This window comes from Etheostoma spectabile, chromosome 22, assembly GCF_008692095.1.
Source record: "Etheostoma spectabile isolate EspeVRDwgs_2016 chromosome 22, UIUC_Espe_1.0, whole genome shotgun sequence".
Lineage (NCBI taxonomy): Eukaryota > Metazoa > Chordata > Actinopteri > Perciformes > Percidae > Etheostoma > Etheostoma spectabile.
The window spans coordinates 4,151,995-4,177,706 of record NC_045754.1 but is presented as its reverse complement, the minus strand read 5'-3'; the positions used below and the strand labels follow the sequence as shown (position 1 = coordinate 4,177,706).

General features: G+C 42.6%; 1 protein-coding gene across 1 annotated transcript in view; it reads right to left on the bottom strand.

The window, feature by feature from the left end:
• Window positions 1-366: 366 nt before the first annotated feature.
• Window positions 367-25,712, bottom strand: part of LOC116672600 (disco-interacting protein 2 homolog C-like) — an 80,979-nt gene continuing 55,633 nt past the window's right edge. Inside the window, 13 exon segments of the mRNA XM_032504516.1 lie at window positions 367-1,881; window positions 2,887-3,010; window positions 5,571-5,745; window positions 6,499-6,573; window positions 14,796-14,853; window positions 14,946-15,007; window positions 15,258-15,428; window positions 17,643-17,811; window positions 18,498-18,628; window positions 19,564-19,673; window positions 22,493-22,604; window positions 23,076-23,197; window positions 23,601-23,724. Coding sequence (XP_032360407.1) covers window positions 1,629-1,881; window positions 2,887-3,010; window positions 5,571-5,745; window positions 6,499-6,573; window positions 14,796-14,853; window positions 14,946-15,007; window positions 15,258-15,428; window positions 17,643-17,811; window positions 18,498-18,628; window positions 19,564-19,673; window positions 22,493-22,604; window positions 23,076-23,197; window positions 23,601-23,724 — 1,686 coding nt within the window. The 3' untranslated portion in view covers window positions 367-1,628.

The following is a 25,712-nucleotide window of genomic DNA, read 5'->3' as shown; positions in this document are numbered from 1 at the left end:
GAAACCCATATTTCACATAAAGACATTTTTTAAAGGGGTCAAATGTGACCCGAGGACAACAGGAGGGTTAAGATATAGACCAGGGGGGGGGTTTGGAGTCCTCTGCAGCGGCCCGGGTTCGAGTCCGACCTGCGGCCCTTTGCTGGCCCGTGTCGTGTCCATCTGTCACGCCATCTCTCTCCCACCTGTCCTGTATATCCACCGTCACTAATAATGGGAAAAAGTGCCCCAAAAAATTAAAAATAATTGTACACAGCATCCATTGAGTGAAAAGGCATAAATCAAAAAGGTCGATATCAGATCACTCAAACAAAGATGGATTTACGAGGGTTACGGTGCCAGAGGGTGAAACCCCAGATCTGTTTCGCCGCTGCTGTGTCCGCCATCTTGTAGTTTCCCTCCTGGATGTGTGTTTACGATCTGACTCCTGGTAACTCTGGTTTTAAAGAGCCTGACGGCCAGAAAGGTCCCATAAATACAGGAACAGGGTCTCTGCAGACACACGCCCTTCTACTGGGTCATAAGGGATGATGGAGAGGGATTATTTACAGCGCTTTTTAGGAAAATCCTACTCATTGTGCCTTTAATGTTTCGCTGCGTTTGCTTTAAATCAACTTCTTTAGTGATAAATATTGCACTTCCATGTTTTTGGTCCGAACCTTCACATGAGAAAAAGGCTTCAATCAATGTGTTTGTTCTGAGCCGCTGAACACACACACACACAGTCTGACGTGGTTTCTGGGGACGTTTTCAGTTAAAACTGTTTAAACCTTTTAGTGTTTCCATAAAAAAAAAAACTTTTTCTTATTTGTGGATAAGGATAAAAAATCTGTTGCGTGAATCACATTAAAAACTATGTCAGATGTCTCTGTCACACACATTAACACATGATGAACAAACACGCACACACGCACACGCACACCCACACCCACGCACCACACACACACACACACACACACACACTCAGGGTGCAGGTGGAGAGAGCTGCATATAGGGGCTACTATACCTCATTGTGTTTTAGGTATCTCTCCATATAGATTATTATGTCTATGTACAGTATTTATATTTTTACAATTATCTGGCTGCCCCTGTTTCTAATTGAAATAATACCACAAATCTGGGATTTACTGTTTTGAATCAACCAGTAAAACATGACAGACACAGTCTCTCTCTTCCTCTCTCTCTCTCTCTCTCTCTCTCTCTCTCTCTCTCTCTCCTTTTTAAACCATTGAAAACGCTCGGAGCTGCCGCCCCTACACAGTGTTCCCCTAAGGCTTTCTACAGTGACGAGCTCCCGGTAACGGTCACAAGATTGAACAGGGGGCGTAAAAAAAAGAAAAGTAGAAGCTCATGCTGAGCAATCAATCAATCAACCAATCAATCAATCAGCCAATCAACAGGCACGACACGACTTTAAAGAAAACGGACGACTTGACACCATACGTAGGTTCAAAAATACAGTACATCTTGATTCTGAGAAATAAATGAACAACGGCAATATGCACGGCATACACACGCATGCTCGCTCACTCCTGAACACACTCACGCACACGCACACGCACACACACACACACACACACACACACACACACACACACACACACACACACACACACAACACACTCAGGCTACATGTTGTAGGCCACGTAGATGGGATCCAGCTGGTCTTGTAAGAAGCCGTCGCGGAGGTGCATGCGCTGTTTCTCGCCGCGCGAGTTGATGGGGATGACGCCGATGTCCGTCACCACGACCACGCCCACGATCAGGTAGTGCTCCTCCAGCACCGCCTTGGTCACCATGGGAACCAGGTCCAGGGCCTCCTGCTCGGAGCCCTCCAGCTCCACCACCACCACCAGCAGGTTGGTCCAGGGGAAGACCGCACTGAGGGGGACACACATGGGATTTATTAGGTTTCTTCTGTTGATAAAGCTGCAGGCATGATTGATTTTTTTTGGGCCACTAGGGAGCAGCAGAACTCAACAAGTACAGTTGCTGTGAAAATCACCAATAAAGGCTCTAAGCCAAAAACTACACAACCGGACATGTTCCAGCAGGACTGTGACCCAAAATTGGGGAGAAATTACCATCGGGTGGCCAGATAACAGCTTTCTCTGGGGCTTGCATGTAGATACATGTAGTGAGCAGTGGATTGTAAGGGAGTGCAGCAGCACTTTCTGCCAATAAAGGCTCCTGTGACTTGACATTTGGGAGAAATTATCAACATGTGCAACCGTGATTATGGGTTTCCCTGATGTTAGCATGTGGCTACATGTGGCAGAGTATGTAATGTAAACATTGCAGTAACGTGGAACAGATGACCATATAGGGAAACCGGCTCTGTATGACGTGATACGGAGCAGAGAGTTTAGCGTTTAGAAAAGTGGGAAATCTGAGGTTTTGGCTCGCAGGGATTTCTTTCAAATAGGGCTACCATCATTATAGATGTGACAGAAATACAGAAAAGCCTAAAAGGTCTCCTATAGGAACCACATCTGACCCTTGTCATGATGAACATTTGACTATTTAGACAAACATCTGTCTCTCAACCCTCATGTTGTCCTCGGGTCAAATTTGACCCATTTTCAGTTTTTTTATCACAAAAAAATGGGCCTTCGAAATAAGCGCTGAAAATGTCAACATTAGAAATCTCCAATAACTTTGGAAAAACATCAAAAAGCACCCAAAACATTAAAAAAGTGACAAAACATGTAAAAAAAAAAACGGTAAAATGTTTTTTCCCATGGTTGACGGGAAGACAACACAAGGGTTAAGCTGCTAGATGTTCCATTCTTCCCCGGCGGGGCTCTATCTGCGTCGGTGTGATGCCGGGCGCGTGCACGTGCAGCCTACCACTCCATGTGCCGTGAGCGTGCACGTGCAGCCTACCACTCCATGATGCTCTTATGCGCGCGGATGACGGAGGTCTCGATGTCGATGGGATGGTACCTCATCCCCCTCAGCTCCATGGCCTCCTCCAGAGCTCCCACCACGAACAGAGCGTCGTGTCTCTCTGTTTGGAGAAGGGATATTTCGGGTCATTCACAGGTTAAAGAACTGATGGTTCCAGTCTGTCGTCCCCGGCACACTCATGACACGAGGGGAAACCTCTGGTCACCGGTAAAAAACAAAAAAAGGCTGAAGTGGACAGGCCTGAGTTTAGCGTGTAGGGGACGCAGATCTAGAACCAGCTTGGTGAAATTGTTGCATTCTGGCTCATCTTCATGTCTGAAGGAAAACTTGCTCATAACATATGATTGCTTAATATTCTTAGAGTGTTATAATGTAATTGTACTGGGATATTGTATATTATATGTATATATATATATATATGCATAACTTATATCCTGTATATTTGGGCATTTGTCTGTGTTATGTATGTTGTGAATTGATTATCTTAGTGTCTGTGTATTCTCTGTAGTATGTTTAATATTAATGGGCCTCCTCCTTTTGGTAGCTTAGTATGTTTGATTATTAAAAGGATCCCCGTTAGTTGATGCCGTAACAGTCAGCTACTCTTCCTTTCTTTTTGATCTTGCCTTTCTTTAAATAATTGTTCATTTCTTACACTGAAGTTGCATTGTTGAAACTGTATGACAATCTATATATAAGCATTTAAAGAGAATTAAGAAGCAGGACCGGTGGGACCGGCCCGTTCTGGGTTTGTTGTTGTTTTTAACTGCCCTTTAATGTTTAATTTGTTATACTGCACTGTAACTTTTATTCTCATATTTCATCTTTTTTTATTTTTTATTTCTTAATCATGTTTGAACTGATCTTTAATGTTTTATGTAAAGCACTTTGAATTTCCCTTTTGCTGAAATGTGCTATAGAAATAAAGCTGCCTTGCGTTGCCTTGACTTCCTCTAACCCCCGATACATGCATATTACATCACATCATCATTACACGGCAGCATCATCTCGGTTGAAGCAACCTGATTTAATGCATCTTCAGATGAATGGCCTCTCTATGATCGTCTATGTACTGCACACACGCAGTCATCAGCGTCGGCTGCTACACACTGGCCAACATTTAGTTTAATTCTTTTTTGGGGACGGTGATACATAACCCACTGCTATTAATCTATGTGTGTTTATTGTATAGCCCACTTGTTCTTGATAGGCTGGAAACAATAGACAGCGCTGATGGTTAGCTTAGCACGCAAACAAACCATAACCACAGTAAATCAAAGGCAGCATGCTAGCTACCTTCATATGTTGAGCTAAATAGTTTGGGCTAACAGCTAGCCTGCTGCAGGACTACTGGGGCCACACCCACTGCACACATCATCTCTATACATGTTGTTCAGTGAAACAATATCAGTTCTACTGACAAATAACTCAAAGTTTTCACTTGCATGCCTATCTCGCTTATTGTTGTTCAATGAAAGACTTTATTGAAGTTCCACTATCGGATGACTCAACATCTGTATTTACTCTAGATGTCTGCTTATTACTAAACACAACGTGTATATGTATGTTTGTATAAGATGGAGTTTGTATGAATTCCCCGACATTTCCAGCTCCATTCTCGCAATTTCCCACGAATTCCCATTATTTCCATTAATTCCCAAGAAAGATTCCAAATTGGTTTGTTTCCAAAATTCCCCAGCAGAAAGTTTCCGGAGATGCACCTGAACATCTCCGCCCCTTTGCAACCCTACTGTACACACGTGTGTCCATTTCCCTTAAAACAAGAGATCACACTACCCGTTCCACTCAGGAACTCTTACACTATAAATGACCCATAATCTAAAGCCCTTCACACTGAACAAACCCTTTAAATTTAAGTTTAAGCATCTAAGACAGTTCCTCTCCAGTATTCAATCTTTCATCTGCATGATCGGTGCCTCTGCGTGTACTTCTTTAAATTTATATTCAATTAACCAAATATTCAGGCGTTCCCCATTTCACGGGTCCTACACATGATCATTGTACCTTCTGACATTGTGTTTTATTGATATGACAATGACGTATGAATAACACATTTTTAACCCTTGTGTTGTCTTCCCGTCGACCATGAAAAAAAGTTATCGCATTTTCGGACATTTTGTCCCTTTTTCAAAGCAGTGGTCCTTTTTTCATGTTTTTTTTTTTCCAAAGTTGTGTGTGATATTTCTAATGTTTTAACATTTTCATCTTATTTTGAAGGCCAAATTTGACCCGAAGACAACATGAGGGTTAAAAAGAGACAAAGAGAGAAGAGAGAGAGAGAGGGAGGAGGAGAGAGGAGAGAGGAGGTAGAGGGAGAGGGAGAGAGAGAGAGGAGAGAGGGAGGGAGGACGATGGAGGGGAGAGAGAGAGGAAGAGAGAGAGAGAGGGAGGAGAGAGGAGAGAGGAGAGGGGAAAGAGGGGGAAGAGAGAGAGAGAAGAGGAGGAGAGGGAGAGGGAGAGGAGGAGAGAGAGAGAGAGAGAGAGAGAGAGAGAGAGAGAAGAGGAGAGAGGAAAGAGAGAGGGAGAGAAGAGAGAGGAGAGGGAGAGAGAGAGAGAGAGGGAGAGGAAGAGAGAGAGAGAGAGAGAGAGAGACATGTCGTGCAGCGGGCGGAGAAGCGTGAGCCGAGGAGGACACTGACCTCCGTTGGCGTCGGTGAGCTCGGTGCGGCGGAGGAAGCCCAGGTACCCCGTCCTGGCCCAGACCGTCTGAGTGTCCCCGAAACTGAGTCTGGAGTTGAAGTGGTCCGACTGCAGGACCTCCTCGCCGTACCCGCTGTAGTAGCCGCTGCCGTTGTGGGCGCTGTGGACCCAGATCTGCCAAAACCAGGAGAGGAGAGAGGTGGTTCAACTACACCCTGCTACGCGTTAACGAGGCCGCGTGCTGCTACTTTACTACAACCTATTTCAAAGTTAGGTGTAGAAATAACGCAACAATGGAATATTTCAGATGGAGACTGTAAGAAATGGATGTGAAACTGCAAATTGGGAAGAAAATAAAGATGGGCAGCACAGATGAATTCAACTTTTAATCATGTCTATATCTATCATTTCTTTCTATCATATATTTCATGTCAGAAAACAGCCAGAAGAGATGGAAAGAGGGGGGGAAAAGGAGCAAAGGGACAGAGAGAAAAGGAAATAAAGACAAAAAGAAAAGGAAGACTAAGACAAAAAGATAGAAAGACACACAAAATGGAAACAAAGAAAAATAAGGACAGGAAAGGAAAAATAAAAGCTCAGAAAAGAACACATAAAAAAGTGGTAAGATACGAGTTAACTGAAAAAGAAAATAGAGAAAAAAGACAAAAACAAAGGATAAAAATGACAAAAATTAAAGACAAAAACAATAAAAAAAAAGACAAAAAAGAACTAGAAACAGAAGAAAAATAAAGGGATGAGGAAAGAAAATGAAAAATAGAAGACAAAGTGATAAGGTAAGAAAAAGGCAAAAAGGAAAAGAAACAATGACAGAAAATGTAAGAAAAGGGAAAGAAGAATCACACAAATATGAAAAGAGAGAAATAAAGGGACCGGAAAATGGGAAAGAAAGAGTTAATATGTGTGGACCTCTCCGAGGTGGGAGTCTCCCAGCGGGCCCTTGGTCTCTGGGTTGGCGATGATGATGCGGACTCCGGGGAGGATCTGAGGAAACAAAAAACAAAAAAAAAAGAAAGTACAAGATAACCAGTTGCCATGGTTACCGCTCGCCTCCGACTCTTTGATTCCAGCACAAACACAAAAATAGACCCAGCTGTTTCCATTCAACTCGCAGCCACAGTTCACCACTTCGTCTTCTTAACGCGGATTTGACTCTAGGACAGACAGATGTGCCAGGGACGGATGTGTCAGGGACGGATGTGCCAGGGACGGATGTGTCAGGGACGGATGTGTCAGGGACGGATGTGTCAGGGACGGATGTGTCAGGGACGGATGTGTCAGGGACAGATGTGTCAGGGACAGATGTGTCAGGGACGGATGTGTCAGGGACAGATATGTCAGGGACAGATGTGTCAGGGATGTGTCAGGGACGGATGTGTCAGGGACGGATGTATCAGGGAAAGATGTGTCAGGGACGGATGTGCCAGGGAAAGATGTGTCAGGGACGGATGTGCCAGGGAAAGATGTGTCAGGGACAGATGTGTCAGGGACAGATGTGTCAGGGACGGATGTGCCAGGGAAAGATGTGTCAGGGACAGATGTATCAGGGAAAGATGTGTCAGGGACGGATGTGCCAGGGAAAGATGTGTCAGGGACAGATGTGTCAGGGACAGATGTGTCAGGGACAGATGTGCCAGGAAAAGATGTGTCAGGCACTGATGTGCCAGGGACGGATGTGTCAGGGACGGATGTTTCAGGAACGGATGTGTCAGGGACGAATGTGTCAGGGACGGATGTGTCAGGGACGGATGTGCAGGCGATGTGTCAGGGACGGATGTGTCAGGGACGGATGTGTCAGGGACGGAGTCAGGGGCAATGTGTCAGGATGGATTGTCGGACGATGTGCTAGGGACGGATGTGTCAGGGACGGATGTGCCAGGGACGGATGTGTCAGGGACGGATGTGCCAGGGACGGATGTGCCAGGGACGGATGTGTCAGGGACGGATGTGCCAGGGACGGATGTGTCAGGGACGGATGTGTCAGGGACGGATGTGTCAGGGACGGATGTGCCAGGGACGGATGTGCCAGGGACGGATGTGTCAGGGACGGATGTGCCAGGGACGGATGTGTCAGGGACGGATGTGTCAGGGACGAATGTGTCAGGGACGGATGTGCCAGGGACGGATGTGCTAGGGACGGATGTGTCAGGGACGGATGTGCCAGGGATGTGTCAGGACAGTGTGTCAGGGACGGATGTGTCAGGACGGGTTTTCAGGAGAATGTGTCAGGGACGGATGTGTCCCGGGACGGATGTGCAGGGACGGATGTGTCAGGGACGGATGTGTCAGGACGATGAGTCAGGGACAAATGTGTCAGGGATGGATGTGTCAGGGACGGATGTGCTAGTACGGAGGTCAGGGACGGATGCCAGACGGATGTGTCAGGGACGAATGTGTCAGGGACGGATGTGCTAGGGACGGATGTGTCAGGGACGGATGTGTCAGGGACGATGTGGTGATGTCAGGGACAGATGTGTCAGGGACGGATGTGTCAGATGTGTCAGGGACGGATGGCAGGGACAGATGTGTCGGGACGATGTGTCGGACGGATGTTGTCGGGACGGATGTGTCAGGGACTGGTGTTTTTTTAGGGACGGATGTGTCAGGGACGGGTGTGTCAGGGACGGATGTGTCAGGGACGGTGTTCAGGGACGAAAGTGTCAGGGGCGGATGTGTCAGGATGGATGTGTCAGGGACGGATGTTTCAGGGACGGATATTTCAGGGACGGATGTTTCATGGCGGGTGTCATGACAGATGTGTCAGGGACGGATGTGCCAGGAAAATGTGTCCCGGGAAAGATGTGCCCGTGAAGATGTGTCAGGGACGGATGTTTCAGGGAGATGTGTCAGCGACGGATGTTTCAGGGACGGATTTTTCAGCGACGGATGTTTCAGGGACGGATGTGTCAGGACGGTGTGTCAGGGACGGGTGTGTCAGGGACGGATGTGTCGGGACGGATGTGTCGGGAGGGGTGTCAGGGACGATGTGTCAGGGACCCGGGTGTCTCAGGGACGAATGTGTCAGGGACGGATGTGTCAAGGATGGTGTGTCAGGGACGGATATTTCAGGGACGGATATTTCAGGGACGGATGTTTCATGGACGGATGTGTCAGGGACAGATGTGTCAGGGACGGATGTGCCAGGGAAAGATGTGTCAGGGACGGATGTTCAGGGACGGATGTGTCAGCGACGGATGTTTCAGGGACGGATGTTCAGGGACGGATGTGTCAGGGACGGGTGTGTCAGGGACGGATGTGTCAGGGACGAATGTGTCAGGGACGGATGTGTCAGGGACAGATGTGTCAGGGACAGATGTGTAAGGGACGGATGTGTCAGGGACGGATGTTTCAGGGACGGATGTTTCAGGGACGGGTGTGTCAGGGACAGGTGTCTCAGGGACAGGTGTCTCAGGGACGGATGTCTCAGGGACGGATGTCTCAGGGACAGACGTGATTACACCTCACCCAACCACTCTTTATTACATTTATCGCACAATCTTCAACAAACAGGAACCCAGTCAAAGACTTTGTTGAGGACGGGCTGCCTGGATTAACAGGCTGTTGTCCCTCCGTCCTCCTCCTCCCACACACAGTGAGTCAAATAAAGCGCGGGCTGATCAATAAAATCATGACGTCCTCTCTTTGTGTGTCAGTGTGGGGGAAGAAGACATCTCAAGTCTCATCAGGCGCCGAGAAAAGATCCATCACGCTGCTTCCTGCAGCCAGAGACTCACTCCCTCGCTTATTTCTGTTAAACAGGAACTAGAGATATGAGGAAAACATGTCCCATTCTCCACTCACTTCACCTGCTTCCCGTCTCTGCTAGGATTGAATATAAGGTCTCAATAAGGTCCCCCCCCCCACCCACCTGAAAGAACTACTCACCCTCTCACTACAACACGATCCCTCCGCTCAAACAACTCCAACCGCTTCCTTCCCCCCAGAACTAAGCTCAGCATCATGGGTGGTCGTGCATTCGGCTCTGCCGCTCCTCAGACTTGGACCCCCCCCCCCCCAGATCATCTGAGGGCCCCCCCCCCCCCCCTCCCTGACCATCTGAGAGCACCACAGACTATTGAGACTTTTAAAAAAGGAAGAACTTATGAGTTTTAACCTTGCACAAAAATGTCGTCGCACTATTTATGGATATTTTACACTGATGTTTCTACCTTGCTTTAGGATCTCACCTGTTGCACTTTGAGATTTGTTTAAATGTAAAGTGCATTACAAATAAAATGTATTATTATTATTATTATTATTATTAATAAAGTGGTTGAATGTCGCAATAACTATATTACTTGCGATAAATAAGCAGATATTGAAGTGTACTCAGTTCTGCATCTCTACCGCTTTCAGCATTCTGCTAAAAAAACTTTCTTTTATTTAACAAATTGAACATTGAATTGAATTTAAAAGGCAGCACTAAAAATAAAAAAGGAAGGGCAGTTAGATTTTAAAGTTCATTTTTCTTTTTGAATATTTTTTTTTTTAAAGATTATTTTTTTGGGGCATTTCAGGTCTTTATTACATAGGACAGCCAAAGAAAATGGGGGGGGGGCTTTAAGCCTTGGTACTGGGGCGCATGCTCTACCGGGTGTGCTACCCGGGCGCCCCTAAAGTGCAGTTTACCCAGACTTTCCATGGCGATGTGAGTACTGTGCCAGTTAATATTGCAATGATATAAATATAAAAATGATATATTGTACAGCGCTAATCTTGCACTTTTTTTACTTTCCAAAGCAGCTGGTATCTAAACTTTGAATTCAGGCAGCAGCCGCTAGACCACGGACCCCATGGATTGAGGAGGGTCCCCCCACCTGACAGGATTTTGGCTTTTAGATGTTAGATTACAGACAGCGTATGAAACCCCCTTATCAAAATACTTCTGGTCATAAACCCCAAAGTGACAAATTCAAATGTGTACCTGATGAATGTCTAACTCATCTAGTCTTTAACGGTCCTTTACCTCAAAACCAGGACCTTCATGTCACGGCTAAAATCTTCAGAAGACCCTTATTGAACTAAAAAAGATGTCCTTGTTTTTTTTAAAGTATGCCCAGGCTGCCGAGGGGTTTTCAGGAGATCTAATAATCCTTCTCTGGGATCTGAACCAGGGCCGATAGAGACTATTAGTAGTTAATGAAACCGATATGCATTTACAGGGAAAATGACCAAACTAACTTGTTTGCATTTGTTCAATGCATATGCTTTTTATAATGCTTTTAATGTCTTCCTGCTGCATGCAATTTTATACTTGAATCTTTTAAATATATTGTGTGTGTATATTGTGTACATTTTTATATTGTGGGAAACGTTGCAACTTAAGAATTTCATTGCATGGTGTAAAATCTGTGCATATGACAAATAAATATCTTGAATCTAAGATTGTGGAATGTTACAAACTCCAATATAAAACTTTGTTTAAAGGCTTTAAGCAATTATTCAACAAATGAGAATTTGTTCAACATAAAACCCAGTAACAGAGAGACAGATAGTCGAGCCAATGAAGAACACTTAAATTCATTAACTTTATCAGTTATCAGGCAAATAAAGCGCTGAAATGGGACTGTTTTTCTGTTTCATGTCAGCAAACGTTCTCTTGTTCTCCTAAAGTTATGGCTCTATTAAGTGAATTCCTCTTTTCTCTCAGGCTGACTCTTCCTGTGACGCTGACCTCGCCGACAGACCTCCGTTAGTTGCTAAGAGATCTGTAATGAAACTGAAATAAGTGCTGCTCAGCGATCAGATGAATGAATGTAATTTGCTCCGGGATGAAAACGTGCAGCTTTGACGTTCTGCAGGAGGACTCGGACGATAAGATGATTTAAAAAATGTTAAAAAAATAAAGCTTTTCGGGGACGTTTCTTGTCTTTATCAGAGTCAGAGGAGGAAGACGCTTGTTGGCTCGACACATTTGCAAGTTGTCAAATAAAGACACGAGAGTATGCATATCCATATATCTGATATATTAATGAGAAAACATTTGGTTTTTATCGTGAGAATGGGATTACAGCTGATAATTACATGAACTTAACCCCAATAATGTGGATCCTTTTCTTACAAAAGCTGCAAAAGACACTGGGTCTCAGTTTAGGAGAGAAAATCTATTCTTATTTAACTACAATTTGTTTACAATAAACTGTATTGGCTGTGGGAAAGTACCCTGGTCATTGTAAAAAGTTAGCTTTTATTGTCTCTTCACATTTCGGTAGATTTGTAAAATTATCAGCGTTGTTTTTCGTCATTGTCAGTTCTTCATCATGAGCCCTCGCTGTTAAATAACTCTCAGCTCTACCTTGGCAACAGTACAAAGATAAAAAAAGGATGATTGTTAATTATGAATGACGACGGAAATGAACAGAAACAAAATGTACTCCCAACATGTGTTGTTCTTAAGATGTCCTCCTGTATAAATAAACTCCAATAAAAGACTTGACTCCGTCTCCTGAATGCGGGGGCGAGTGGTGCGCTGCCGGTGATGAGATCTTCTTCCTTCACCATCTGCCAGGATGTGATGAGTGGTTGCAATCATTTATGATTATCTCTAAATCGGGAGTTAACTAGCTTGTTATCTTGGGAAAACAATAAGTGAGTGAAAGAGTTTTCTCGTTATAACTGAATTGAGTCCTGAGTCAAATACTTTCAGCTTTCTCACGAAAAAACTAACTTAGTTAGTCAGAGGAAAAGCTCTAGTTCTTAACTTTTAGATATTAATGAACGTACGTTACATTCAAGCCACTGAGTTGCTAAAAAAAAAAGCTAAAAGACTATCGGCTCCACACTCTCTCTGTATCTCTCAGTATGACTATGTTCAGAAGATTGGGTCGTCTTGCATCTGCCTCAAATACTTTATTGTTTGTTCTTTTCCCTCCCAAGACACCTCAAAAAATTCCTTCATGTGACCACATGAACTGTAAGAGATCTATCTATCTATCTATCTATCTATCTATCTATCTGTCTGTCTATCTATCTATCTATCTATCTGTCTATCTATCTATCTATCTATCTATCTGTCTATCTATCTATCTATCTATCTATCTAGCAACTTTATTGTGCAGAAACTCAAGTGAAGATAATGACCTATTCTGAAGAGTCCATCATGTTTTAATGATGATTAATCCTGCGTGTCCTCCTTGGCTACTAGCAACTGTGTATGGGTGTGTATGCTACTCACAGAGCGACGGCTGACTCATTAAGAATGGGTCCAGCACGGGTTGAATGTCGGGTCAGTGGAGTTACACACGTCCTGTGTATGAAACGTCTGTATCGTCACTGCCCTGCATTTTTATGAACTATGATAGTCTGGCCATGAGTAAAATCTCTGGCCCTGGTCCGGGTCCAGGCCCAAGGGCCACCCTTTTCTTTTCTCACCGCCTTTATCTAAAACTGAAGATGGGTTGATTCAATAATTTCTTCTGTGTTTTTGCCGGGGGGGGCCCCCGGGGGGGTTTCCCAGGGGAAAAAACTGGTGAAAAAAAGGGTTTGGGCCTGAAATACACTGCTTTAATAAAAATTAAACTGTAGCCAAATGTTGGAATTGTGGACCGGGGGTTGTCGCCGCTGTGTCCCATGTTGCTGGGACCGTGTGTGATGAAGGGGGGGGGCTACTCTACCCTTGTGACTGTCCTCTAGAAACTAAAGTGAGGGTGGAGGAACAACCGGATTGGACATGATCAGACAGGGGTTTTGAGCGGAGAGGGGTTTTAAAAAAAAAAAAATCCCCAAGACGGATGAAGGGATTTAAAATTCGTCAATCACGAAGATTTATTGGGGGAAGCCCTAATGAAACAGGTTTTTGGTTACGAAACGGTTTAATTTTTAAAGAAGTGGTTTGAAGGGAAAAAAGAAAACCCTTTTTGGGGGGGCCCAAAAAGTCCTCACCCTTATAAAACCTAATACTTTCACTTGCAATAAAAAAGCCGGTCTGAACTTTGTAAAGACTAAAACCAGGAAACATTGTGCATAAAATGGCCATTAGGGTTTTTTCTGGTTTTAAATTTTTTCCAAAAAGAAAGGCAACTTGGAAAACCATTGATGAAAGGAGTTACCCTTCTACCCACTCCCCACAGCGACGTGGGACCAACCCTGTCTGTTTGATCAGCCGATGGGGAGGATGGAGCCCCGGGAAACGAATCTTTGTCTTTCAAATTTCGATTTGATGGTTCTTTTTGTGATTGTACTTGGTGGTCGTTGTCCCTGACTTTAATGAGGTTTTTTAAATTTAAAAGCTTGGTTCGTAATTTTTAGAAATTAAGCCCCTTTTTACTTGTCACTCCCCAAAATAAGTCCCAACCCAAATTTAAAGACATAAGCTCCCCCAAAAATCTCTCTGTGTCTCTCAGATGACACGGTTGTTCAAAGATTGGTTGCGGGAAATTTTTGCGCGAAACCGAGTAATCAATGCCCTCTTCGAAGGCAATATGTTTTTTTACCCCGGTTCGGGGGGGTGAGATCCGGAAGGCTGTCACTCCCCGATGTAAGTCAAGAGCAGTCTTGAGCTGAGCAACGGTTAACAGCATAACACTGAAATTTGTGAAATCCAAAATCCATGAAATAATAAACTTTTCTCGTTACAAACAATAACAGAAGATGGAAATCCTTTCAAAAACGTTGTAGCTATCTATGATTGATTGATTGCTAACGTTAGCTCAAAACACCATTCCAGTAACAGCCTTTGTTGTGTTTGATTGCTAGCTTGTAGCTAAGCTAGCAGTCATTTTTAAAAAACGTTTTAGCTATCTATGGTTGATTGATAACGTTAACTGACAAGTAGGTCCATTTTTACTGTACTGACATTACAGAAGTCTCTCTTTAACATCTTGTATGCTACTTGTCGCAAAGTGATGCATCTTCACTCGTCTCACATCGGGGAGTGACAATGGTTTGTATCATGTGGACGCGACAACAGTTTTGTTGTTATTACTTAGAAGTCCTCATGGGGGGAGACAGAAACTACACCCCACAGCTTTAAAGAGTCCTTGGCAAAATGAAAGTTTAATTTCAGACTGACTGTTTTATTTGTTTTATTTTGATCTCTCAGGTTGCACACACAAATTCATGAGGGAAATACGCAGAGGGAAATAAATCAATTGTGTGGGCACTCTGTTTTTAATAAACCCAACCTGCAATCACAGTTTAGGACAAAGTCCTGAGCTTGAAAACGTGACCACATGCTACACATCATTCTTAATGCAAATCAAACTCACCTTGCCAGACTCCATTAACGGCAGACTGTGGGGAGAACCTCTTTCTACCAAGCGGACCCTGAAACACACACATGTGGAAATGTTACAGTTTTGTAACCTGAAGAGAAAGAAAAAAAGAAAAACTAAAGCTGACAGGACACACTGTGGTACCTGTCATGACGCAGCGCTCTCATGTCCACGTACACAGTGGTAGGGTCCGGTCCCGAAGTGCCCTGCAGCCAATCACAGCACAGACACAGGGAGCATGAGAACTCAGACAAAGACCATAGCTACCAGTTATTTTTGTTTTCTGGCTTTTGCTTCCATCATGCAAGATTAACAAGTTCTCACTTCACAATGATACAATCTTTATGAAGGTTGTGCATTTTTGGAGTAAAAAAAGCAGTGTTTTACTGCAAACTCTCCTTTTATAATCTGTGGAGTGTCTGTGGTGTCGGTGTGCTGCTGCTCGTCTGATCCTACCTGCAGGCAGATGGCCAGGTTGACTCTGCAGCCGAAGGCCGTGCTGACAGACCGCGGGTGAAGGCCGAGGTCTTTGAAGAGCTTGGAGAAGGAGTGTGTGAGCGACATCCTGGGCCTCTCCTCCGCCACCACGACGCAGGCCCGAACCCGGGACAAATCCAGGCCCCGAGCCTGGACCAGAGACGGGAAAACACATTTTATCACAAAATAGACAACGGAGGGGCTTCGACCTTCGATCTATGTTCTTAACTGTAATGTATATAATATCAGTGTTCAACGCTAGGCAAGTAAAAACATTTTCTACTTGCCTAAAGTCAATTTTTGTCCGAAAAACAAGTTTACTTAAAAAAACAAAAAACATCATAAATAGACTACAAAAAACCTGTAGAAAACATATGGAAAAAACTGTCTATCTTCAAAAAATCCCTGTCAAAAAAAGCTTAAAAAATGCATTAAAAAAGCACCAAAAGATTTCAACAAAAACGTTGAAAAAAACTTTGTAAAAAGGTGTGTTTTATTCTCCAGTTTGAAGCTTTAGCTTTGGTTTGGGCTTTATTGCTCCATGTTAGTGACGGTCCTCACAAGTGGAGAAACACACAGGTGTGTGTGTAAGTCGAGAACATGTGTTACTTTTCCCTCTGCGTTCAGCCTTCAGTCTCCATGGAGACTTAAACAAAAAAAAGGTCTAAAATCCCTAAAATTAACTCTGCTGTGACCAATCAGAGGTGTCGGAGAGCTCAGACGTGGCCCCAGGCTTCAGCAGACAGAGACGGAGTTTATTAGCGCCGAGTCAGAGGACAGATGTCTCCTGCAGAAGACTGAAGTCAGCTGGACAGCGTCAGAGTGGGGGGGGGGGGGCTGTTCATATTTAGCTACAGGACCAGTTTCAGTCCAGATGGTCGAATCCAGACTGTGACTGACGTCAGGGCTGGTAATCAGACTTCAGCGGGGGGGGCAGATTGGTGCTAATCTCTTGGGAGGACAGTGACAAATGGGCCAATACAGTGACATCACTTCCTGTCCTGTACAAGACTTCTCCCAGAGGAAAGTCTCACACTTACTTTGAACCGAAAATCTTTCTGTCGGGTGCAAAATTGTTCTGATTTATCACCATTATTATTATTATTATTATTATTATTATTATTATTATTATAATTAGCTATTTTAATCTCATTATGATGAATAATTAAATCAGAATTAATAATTGGCTAAAACAAAACTGCTCATGCTTTTTTTGGAGGAGGGTCTGGCAAAGCGAGACTACGTAAAAGCAGACAAGAATAACACCATTGCATCATCCAACACTGCAATGCCAAAGCGCGCTGGATTGGTGGGAGACGTGTACATTTAAAAGTTGTTTTGGTCGTGCAACAGAAAGCTCTGATTGGACAGATAGTCTAGCTAGCGGTCTGGATTTACCCTGCAGAGACCTGAGGACCAGGTAACCATAGTCCTCAGATTGGACAGATAGTCTAGCCAGCTGTCTGGATTTACCCTGCAGAGATCTGAGGACCAGGTAACCATAGTCCTCAGATTGGACAGATAGTCTAGCCAGCTGTCTGGATTTACCCTGCAGAGATCTGAGGACCAGGTAACCATAGTCCTCAGATTGGACAGATAGTCCAGCTAGCTGTCTGGATTCACCCTGCACAGATCTGAGGACCAGGTAACCATAGTCCTCAGATTGGACAGATAGTCCAGCTAGCTGTCTGGATTTACCCTGCAGAGATCTGAGGACCAGGTAACCAGAGTCCTCAGAAAATCCACCGGAGTTAAAAAACCCAACACAAAAGGAAGCCCAAGGCAACGGATATCCGACATTAATGAGCGAAATCCAGAGGATTTTTCCAGAGGCAATCCCGGAAGTGGAACGTCGTGGACGTAGACTAGCTTTTAGCTTGCACACTTTGCAACTTGTTGTTGTTGTCCTGTTGTCCTGAAAACACTTCTGAACCCATTTCTGCTGCTCTTACATAACCGGCACCACTATGCTACCGCCTGACTTTTGCACTATTATATTGACTGTCTACTGTATGCACAATTGCACATTTTCAACTCAAATTTTGCTGCTCTTATTTTCTTCATCACATGCGCCTTCTTATTTTTACTTTTTATATTGTTTACTTGAATGTTATGTTTGTCTGTGGACCTAATTGGTAAAATATGTCTTGTCTCCACCGTGGGATAGAGGGAAACATAATTCGATCTCTTTTTATGTCTTGACATGTGAAGAAATTGACAATAAAGCAGACTTTGACTTTGACTTTGACTTTTATGTGACTGGTTGACTGCAAAATTGAAAAAGTCCTTTTGGGATAAATAAAGATGTTTGATTCAAACTGAATTAAATAAACGTCCCTTGACGTGACGTGTCGGTTCGCTGACCTTGAGGGCCTCGGTCTGCAGGCCGAGTCCTTTGGTGCACAGCTCCATGACGCTGTAGGAGCAGAAGGTGTCTCGCACCCTCAGCTGGCTGACGGCCAGCAGCCACAGCGCCGGGTTGGACTCCAGCTCCACGGGGGGGATCAGGATGGACTGGTGGCCTGAATACACACTGCAGAAAACAAACACACACACACACACACACACACACACACACACACACACACACACACACACACACACACACACACACACACTTTCTTTTAATGGTTAAATGCAACAAAAGGAGCATTAATCTGTTATTTAACCAGCTGTTGAGATGGAGATGTATTTTCCAGAGAAACATGGGAGTTGTTCATGATAACAATCAGCTGCAAATGTGAGTTATTTTTGCTTTAAAGTCTGAGAAAACTCTCATCCTGGAGGTGATTTGCAGTCTGCTTTATTTATAAGACATTCAGCAGCAGAAATCCGCTCTCGCCAAGTTCACAACTTATGAGCTGAGGATTTAAAACTAAGCAGACCTGAGATCTGGTCTGTTTTTGTTATTAAAGGACAACTTTGTGACATGAATCACAGTTTATGAGTATATCACGTAGCAGAAGTTCTCGGACGCCGGGGCTGGGAGACGAGACATTTGCAATGCAAACTGGACGTGTTGAGTTTATATCAGGCAGGAAGAGGCTAATAAAAGATGAGTTGAATTATGGGAAATGTAGGATCCAGTGTTTTGGGAGCTTGATTCATATCAGGAGTTAAAAGTCAGAAAGAAAGTAACATTAGACAGTGTAGATAATATTAAAGATGGCTAGCTAAAATACATCTTTAAAAGGTGTGCGAGTAGACGGAGACACCGACCTGCAGAGACACCAGAGGACGAAGCCGAGGCCGCAGTAGGGGTCCAGACAGATGGCCACCTCTCTGGACGGGTACAGCTCACACTGCAGCTTCACCGACCGGCAGAAGGCTCCAACAGCATTATGGGACATCTGGAGAGAGAGAGAGTGAAGGAAGGGAAGAGAGACACACAACAAGACACACAGACGAACAACAAACAGGGTAGAAAAATGGACAGTTAATCTTAAAATGTCACTTTTCCTTAGTTTGAGTATGAGGATGGAACTTTTTTATTAGACTTGGCCTCCTTCCTGAATACAAGACCTGAATATGTTCAGATTTATGTTCCATACTTAAATAGGTGCATCTGCTCCGGTGTGAACACTTTTATACACTGGTGTTTAAGAAGCTTTGGGGTTTGGGGGCTTTTATTCTGCTCTTTCATAGGCCTGTAACAAATATTTATAATTGTCTAATTGTCAATGTTTAATTTTTTATTTTCAACATAATCACAGTTTCTTTATTTAACTGCAATTAATTGCTAACATTAGCTAAGGTCTCAAGGCGTGTGATTGTTTTTTGTTATTTCTTTCTTTAGATATGCCAAATTGTAATTTTACGAGGAATTATTAATTGGACTGTATAATTTGATTACTATTTCAGTTGTTTGTTGTTGGCTGTTGACCCTGAACACATTCAAAGCAACGAGAATCACAAGGGAGGGATGCAGCAAGAAACAATGTTTTATGATAATAAAGAGGCGTGGTTTACTTCATATGCTGTGTATTTGTGTTATTACATTTACTGGGTCACATAACTGTGATATATATCCAAAAGATGTATCCAAAAGATGTGTCCTGGTTTTCCCTGACAACTTTAATTTGTTAAATTTCACTGAAAGAGGCAATTATATTGTTAACCGCAATTATTTCTGAGACAAATCATTGTCCAGCTAAAGTTAGAATTGTTGCAGCTCTAGTCTGTCTTTCCTCATGTTTCCTGTACAGTATGTCCTGCTAATGTCTAAATGGACTAAGGAGGGACGTCCGTCCCGGCGTCGGGACCAGAGGATTAACGCTGAGCTGACCTGGACTCCGGCCAGCATGCCGGTCGTCGATACGCTGAAATCCAGATAGGCCAGGCCGTCAGGGTTGGTGGGCTTATAGAGAGCTGGAGGCTTCTTCTTTGGCAGGTCATCTGCAGTACACACACACACACACACACACACACACACACACACACACACACAGACACACGACCCCCCCCCCCCCCACACACACACACACAACACACACACACACACACACACACACACACTTTTGTTTTACTACAGTCAAGAGCACAGTCTTGTTACATTCAGAACCTAACCTCAAAATGAACCCACAATGCTGTAAGCAGTCATTGGTAGAGGTTTAAATCGTCCTGATGTAGCTGATGTTTTGTTACATTTCTGATACTTAGACTACTATTTATCCTGAGTTCAAACCCGATTATTTTTTATCTTCATAAAATTAAAGATTTTTACATTTCAAGTCAATTTTGGGTCAAAGTTGCGGACTCCCTGAGTAACTGGTCAGGTTCAGTGATGTTTGATTGATCACAAATACCGAATATACCAAAAAGAACTTTATCTGTCATTATGGTGGGCTTGGTCACAGTTATTTTGAGACACTGGAAAACTGCTGTAGGTCCTAATCTGAAAGACTGGACTAATGCAATGGTGGAGACAGCATGTTATGAGTCATTTCTTCACAAACTAACAGCTGACAAAGAGGACGGGACGTCCTCTTGGGATCTTTATTGGACCTACACAAGGGGAATGAAAACTCAACCTAAGAAAGCAGAGACTTAGTACAGCAGAGCTTCTTCGTCTTTCTGTAGACTGGATTTCCCCTTCTTTATATTTATAAGTTTTATTTTTCCTCTGTGACATGTCGTATGTTTATGCCAAGATTCTGAAATGTATGACCAGCCCTGTGCTTGTATACGCTGTTATTAAGAATTCAATAAAAATTAAAATGAATTTTACATTTCAGGTAGGACTTGTGCAATCAATCGAATTTTAATCGCGATTACGATTTTAGCTTTTAACGATCACAAAAACAATGTAATTGAGAGAAAGGATTATTTTGTACATTACATTTTGCAAGTAAACTCTGATTATGTCTTGTGTTCTGCAGAGGAACTTAAAAAGTTCAAAAGTCTAAAGGGACATTTCACAGTTCAAGGTGTTTTCACTGTTGATTTGATCAACCGTTTCACTGTTTTTTTTAGTTCAATGAATGCAACATCTTTCCAAAAAGTCAGTGAGTAATCGTGTTAAATTATCGTGATTTCAATATTGAAAATCTAATAGTTGCAATCATGATTTTTTTCCATAATCGAACAGCAGCCTTACTTTCAAGTGTAGAAAAAAGTGAAAACTTCACATTTTTATTTTCTTTATGACTGAATGTTAACTGCAAGTTACTGCTTACCTAAAATAAGTTTACTCTGTAATAGTGAGCAACAGCAAACCCAGTCACATTGTACAGTAGGGACCCCTTCCACAGGTTTACACATTTTAGTTCAACACACACCAGATATGTCAAACAGACGAAGAAGAAGTACAGTAACCATTATCTTCCGATCCAGGAAGCAAGTGTGACAAAATTGCAACTTGACGTGGAAAATAATGGTTGATGTTTTGGGTTAAACAATACCCTGTGCAGTTTTCGACCACTATTGGCAACGGTGGAGCACTGTTTGGATGAGTGGGTCCGTGTTTTGTCTGTGTCTCATGCTGTTGACGGTTTCACAATACAGCTGGTGGCGGTAACGCGCCAAGAAACTTGGCAGTTTTCCATTCAAATGGAGGACAACAGAAGACCGCTAGCTAGAAAATGTGGATGTAATCGGAAATCTACTTTTCTCAGGGAAGCTTTAAGGTCGGGGTTAAAGTTAAGGATGAAAGTAGAGTAAGAGGTAGGATCATGTTTCTCATGATTGTCAATATTATGATTGGTGCTCTGGAATGAATTTGAATAGGCGGCTGTGTAAATGTGTGTGAGTGTGTATCTGGTGAGCAGGTGGCGCCCGGCATTGGCCACAGTGAATAAAGGTGTTTGAACGGTGAATAGTTCCTGTACTATGTAAAAGCGCTTTGAGCAGTTCACTACATGAGGTTTTTTACATTAATATGCATTCCCCCAGCCTGCCTATGGCCCCCCAGTGGCTAGAAATGGTGATAGGTGGAAACCGAGCCCTGGGTATCTGCTCTGCCTTTGAGAAAATGAAAGCTCAGATGGGCCAATCTGGTATCTTGCTCTTTATGATGATAAATGATATGATCTGAAGAGACTACAGATACAGTATTAAGGGACCACTAAGGTCTATATAAAAGAGACTTCAGATACAGTATTAGGGGACCACTAAGGTCTATATAAAAGACTTCAGATACAGTATTAGGGGACCACTAAGGTCTATATAAAAGACTTCAGATACAGTATTAGGGGACCACTAAGGTCTATATAAAAGACTTCAGATACAGTATTAGGGACCACTAAGGTCTATATAAAAGAGACTTCAGGTACAATATTAGGGACCACTAAGGTCTATATAAAAGAGACTTCAGATACAGTTTTAGGGGACCACTAAGGTCTATATAAAAGAGACTTCAGGTACAGTATTAGGGACCACTAAGGTCTTATTAAAAGAGACTTCAGGTACAGTATTAGGGGACCACAAAGGTCTATATAAAAGAGACTTCAGATACAGTTTTAGGGGACCACTAAGGTCTATATAAAAGAGACTTCAGATACAGTATTATGGGACCACTAAGGTCTATATAAAAGAGACTTCAGATACAGTATTAGGGGACCACTAAGGTCTATTTAAAAGAGACTTCAGGTACAGTATTAGGGGACCACAAAGGTCTAGATAAAATCATCCAAAGAGTACCATGTCATGGGACCTTTAAAGAAAAGTGCAATAGAGTCCACACAGTCCATTTACAAAAACAGGAAAAGCTGTGGTACCGGTGTCGAGGACAGGCGGCCAGTTCCTGATGTCCACGGTGGCCGTGGCCTCTTTGGAGCGCAGCAGCTTACAGATGACCGCCGTGGTCATCACGCAGGCCGAGTGGCTGACCTGCAGGGACGGGGCGGATCTTCAGGTTACAGCTATGTGATCAGGGCTTAATTGTCATTTTGAATTAACAATTTTTACCAAATCAGGTCAGATGTCAGCTACACAGCGGCAGCCCTGGGGCTAGCAGGGCTAGCTACAGTCCCTTGCTTAGATACCTTTTTATATAATATTTTAATATTAGATACAAGCAAGGAAAATAACAAAAGGACTTGATTGGACTTTGTCCCAAGGCGTCCATGCCTAATTTTAGTTCATAAATAACTTGCAAATGTTTTAACAAATTGAAAAGATAATATAAGATAAGATCTGTAGCAAGCTTGTTTGATCATTTGAATATAAGAAGCACAAAATAATATTAGAGTACTGCATATAAGTCCAGAAAACTCAACTCAAAAAACACATTCTTGATAAAATCGTCTAAAACTAAAAGTAGTATTTTATAGTATTTTATAGTATTTTTACGGCCCTGACCTCCACGATCATCTTGACGGTGGGCAGGGTGGTGGCGATGTTCTGAGGGTGGGGCGGTCGCACCGTGATGGGAACACAGCCGGCGTACAGGGAGCCGTAGAAGGCTGCGATCAGGTCAATACCTGCAGGACACACCACACACACACACACACACACACACACACACACACCACACACACACACACACACACAACACACACACACACACACCACCACACACACACACACACCACACCACGGCAGAGAGGTGTCAATAATCAATTCAGTTTTGTCCGATGTTCCTAATCTGCGTGTCTGCGTGAAAACTTATTCTATAAATTTGGATTTGTTTTATTTATACATATACAAATACTACAGATACATATACACATAGTCAATAAAAGATATGGTGGAGAGATGTAAAAAAACAAACTCGAGGGGGTTAATCTGGGCACCTCCAATGCATTATCTAATTAATATAGAAAGTAATAAAATATTGACAAGAAAAGAAAAGAGGAGGACGAAAAAAGCGTGCATCCTCTCGACCTGGAGGGTAGACCAGAGCGACGTGGTCCCCTTCCTGCAGACCGGCTCTCTCCATCAGCAGAGCAGCCACGCGCTCCGCCCTCTTATGGAGCTGCAGACAGGTGAGGGAGTTGGACACCGCCCCCTGGAGGAGGGGAGGGAGAAGAACACATGGAGGAGGAGGAGGGGTAGAAAAGGGATACATTTGGATTTTAAATGTGATCAACTTAGTAAACAAGAATCTCATTATAAGACCAAAGAGGCTTTATTGTCATTGCGCCACTCTCTGACAGTATTACAATGAAATTACGTTGGTAATCCCTGAGTATTAAAAAACACAACAATCACAACAAACTCTAAAAATGTACAAAAAACAAAAACTATTTACATTATTAGAAAAGCAGTAGAATAAGAGCAAGAGGTGAGAATGTCCCAGCAGTAGATAATGCACATTACAGATAACAGAGTAGGTATGGCTCAGTAATAAATAGGTAAATATATAAATAACTTGGAGGTGTAAACATTGGTTTTATAAATATGAGATTAGGAATCATTTAAGAGTTTCCCGGTATTTTATCACACCCTCTCAGAAATCATATCATGGTGGCAATGCATCTATATGCTGGAGAAATTGTGGAAACCAAAATGCAAACCATTACCATGTCTTCTGGGATTGCTCTGTCATTAAGGGTTATTGGAGAGAAACACATAATGCCTTACAATGTATTTTCGAATATGTTATACCATTTGATAGTAAAACCTTATATTTTGGATATATACCTCAAGAATGGTTAAAAAAGGAAAAATATTTAATGAATATATTGCTGGTGGCTGTAAAGAAGAGCTTTACCAAAAAATGGTTGTCACACGAGATCCCTACCTTAAACACATGGATGGAAATTACAATGGACATTTATAAACTAGAGAAGATAACAGCATCTTTAAATTATAAACTGGAAGAATTTGTTCTATGCTGGGAAAAATGGACCAAATATGCAACATCTCAAAGACCTGACCTCGTTCTCTAGCTACTATGTAAACAGGAAAACTACTCCCTACATGTATATAGTTCTTTATGTCTTTTTTCCTTTTCTTTTCATTATTTACAAAAAAGAAAAAGAAAAATGTTTACATTTTTGATGAATAGATGTACAATACACACATCTGTGTGGTGTGGATATAGACATACATTGATATGCTGTGTATGTTTGTGATATGAGGATACTTGATGTAATATTTGATGTGCATCTGTTTGAAGTGTAATGTCTATGTGTGAAAAAGTAAATAAAAAAAAATAAAAAATAAGAGTTTCCCAGCTTTGGGGAAGACTACTTCATACTATGTAGTACTACCTACTTCATTAGTTATCTCTCCCTCAGCTAAATGTCTCTTCCAAACCGAGCTGCAAGGAGAACAACTTACAGCCTGCTTATTTATTCAGCAATGTTGTCTGTGGTGCTTGTCCCTTTTCACTGTTACATGTATAGTAAAACTAGGGCGGGGTAATGTTTAGATATATTTTCAATACCGGTTCCTAAACGATACTTTTCTTGATACCAATTTTATAAAACAAAAATAAATGACATAATTACGGTGTTTTTTTTTTTTTTTAATTTTCAGCTTCTATTACGTGAGCCCTGTCTCTGTGTAACATAGAGTTTGTCTTGCGTGTCTCTACGACGTGTAACATTAGACAGACAATCAAAGACAATGTTAGATATTGGTAGAAGCATGCTGCATGCTGATTGGCTCACTGACACTGAAGAGATTTACTCTTTAGGTGTTGAACTTTGGTATTAAATGACGAGGCATTTTTCAATACTCTGTACGAAGGAGGCAAATTTGGATGGTGCCTAGAAAGGATCAAATATGGTACCCTGCCCTAGGTAAAACTGTCTGTAGAAAAGACATATTTATAATTTGTTAAGATATGAAGACATTGCAACATTTTATCTGACTCAGATCATAGGAAATGTGTGCTTTATTTATGGTTTTAAAATGTCTGTAGAAAAGACATATTTATAATTTGTTAAGATATGAAGACATTGCAACATTTTATCTGCTCAGATCATAGTAATTGTGTGCTTTATTTATGGTTTTAAAATGTCTGCAGCTAGTAAAAGAAGGGTAAAG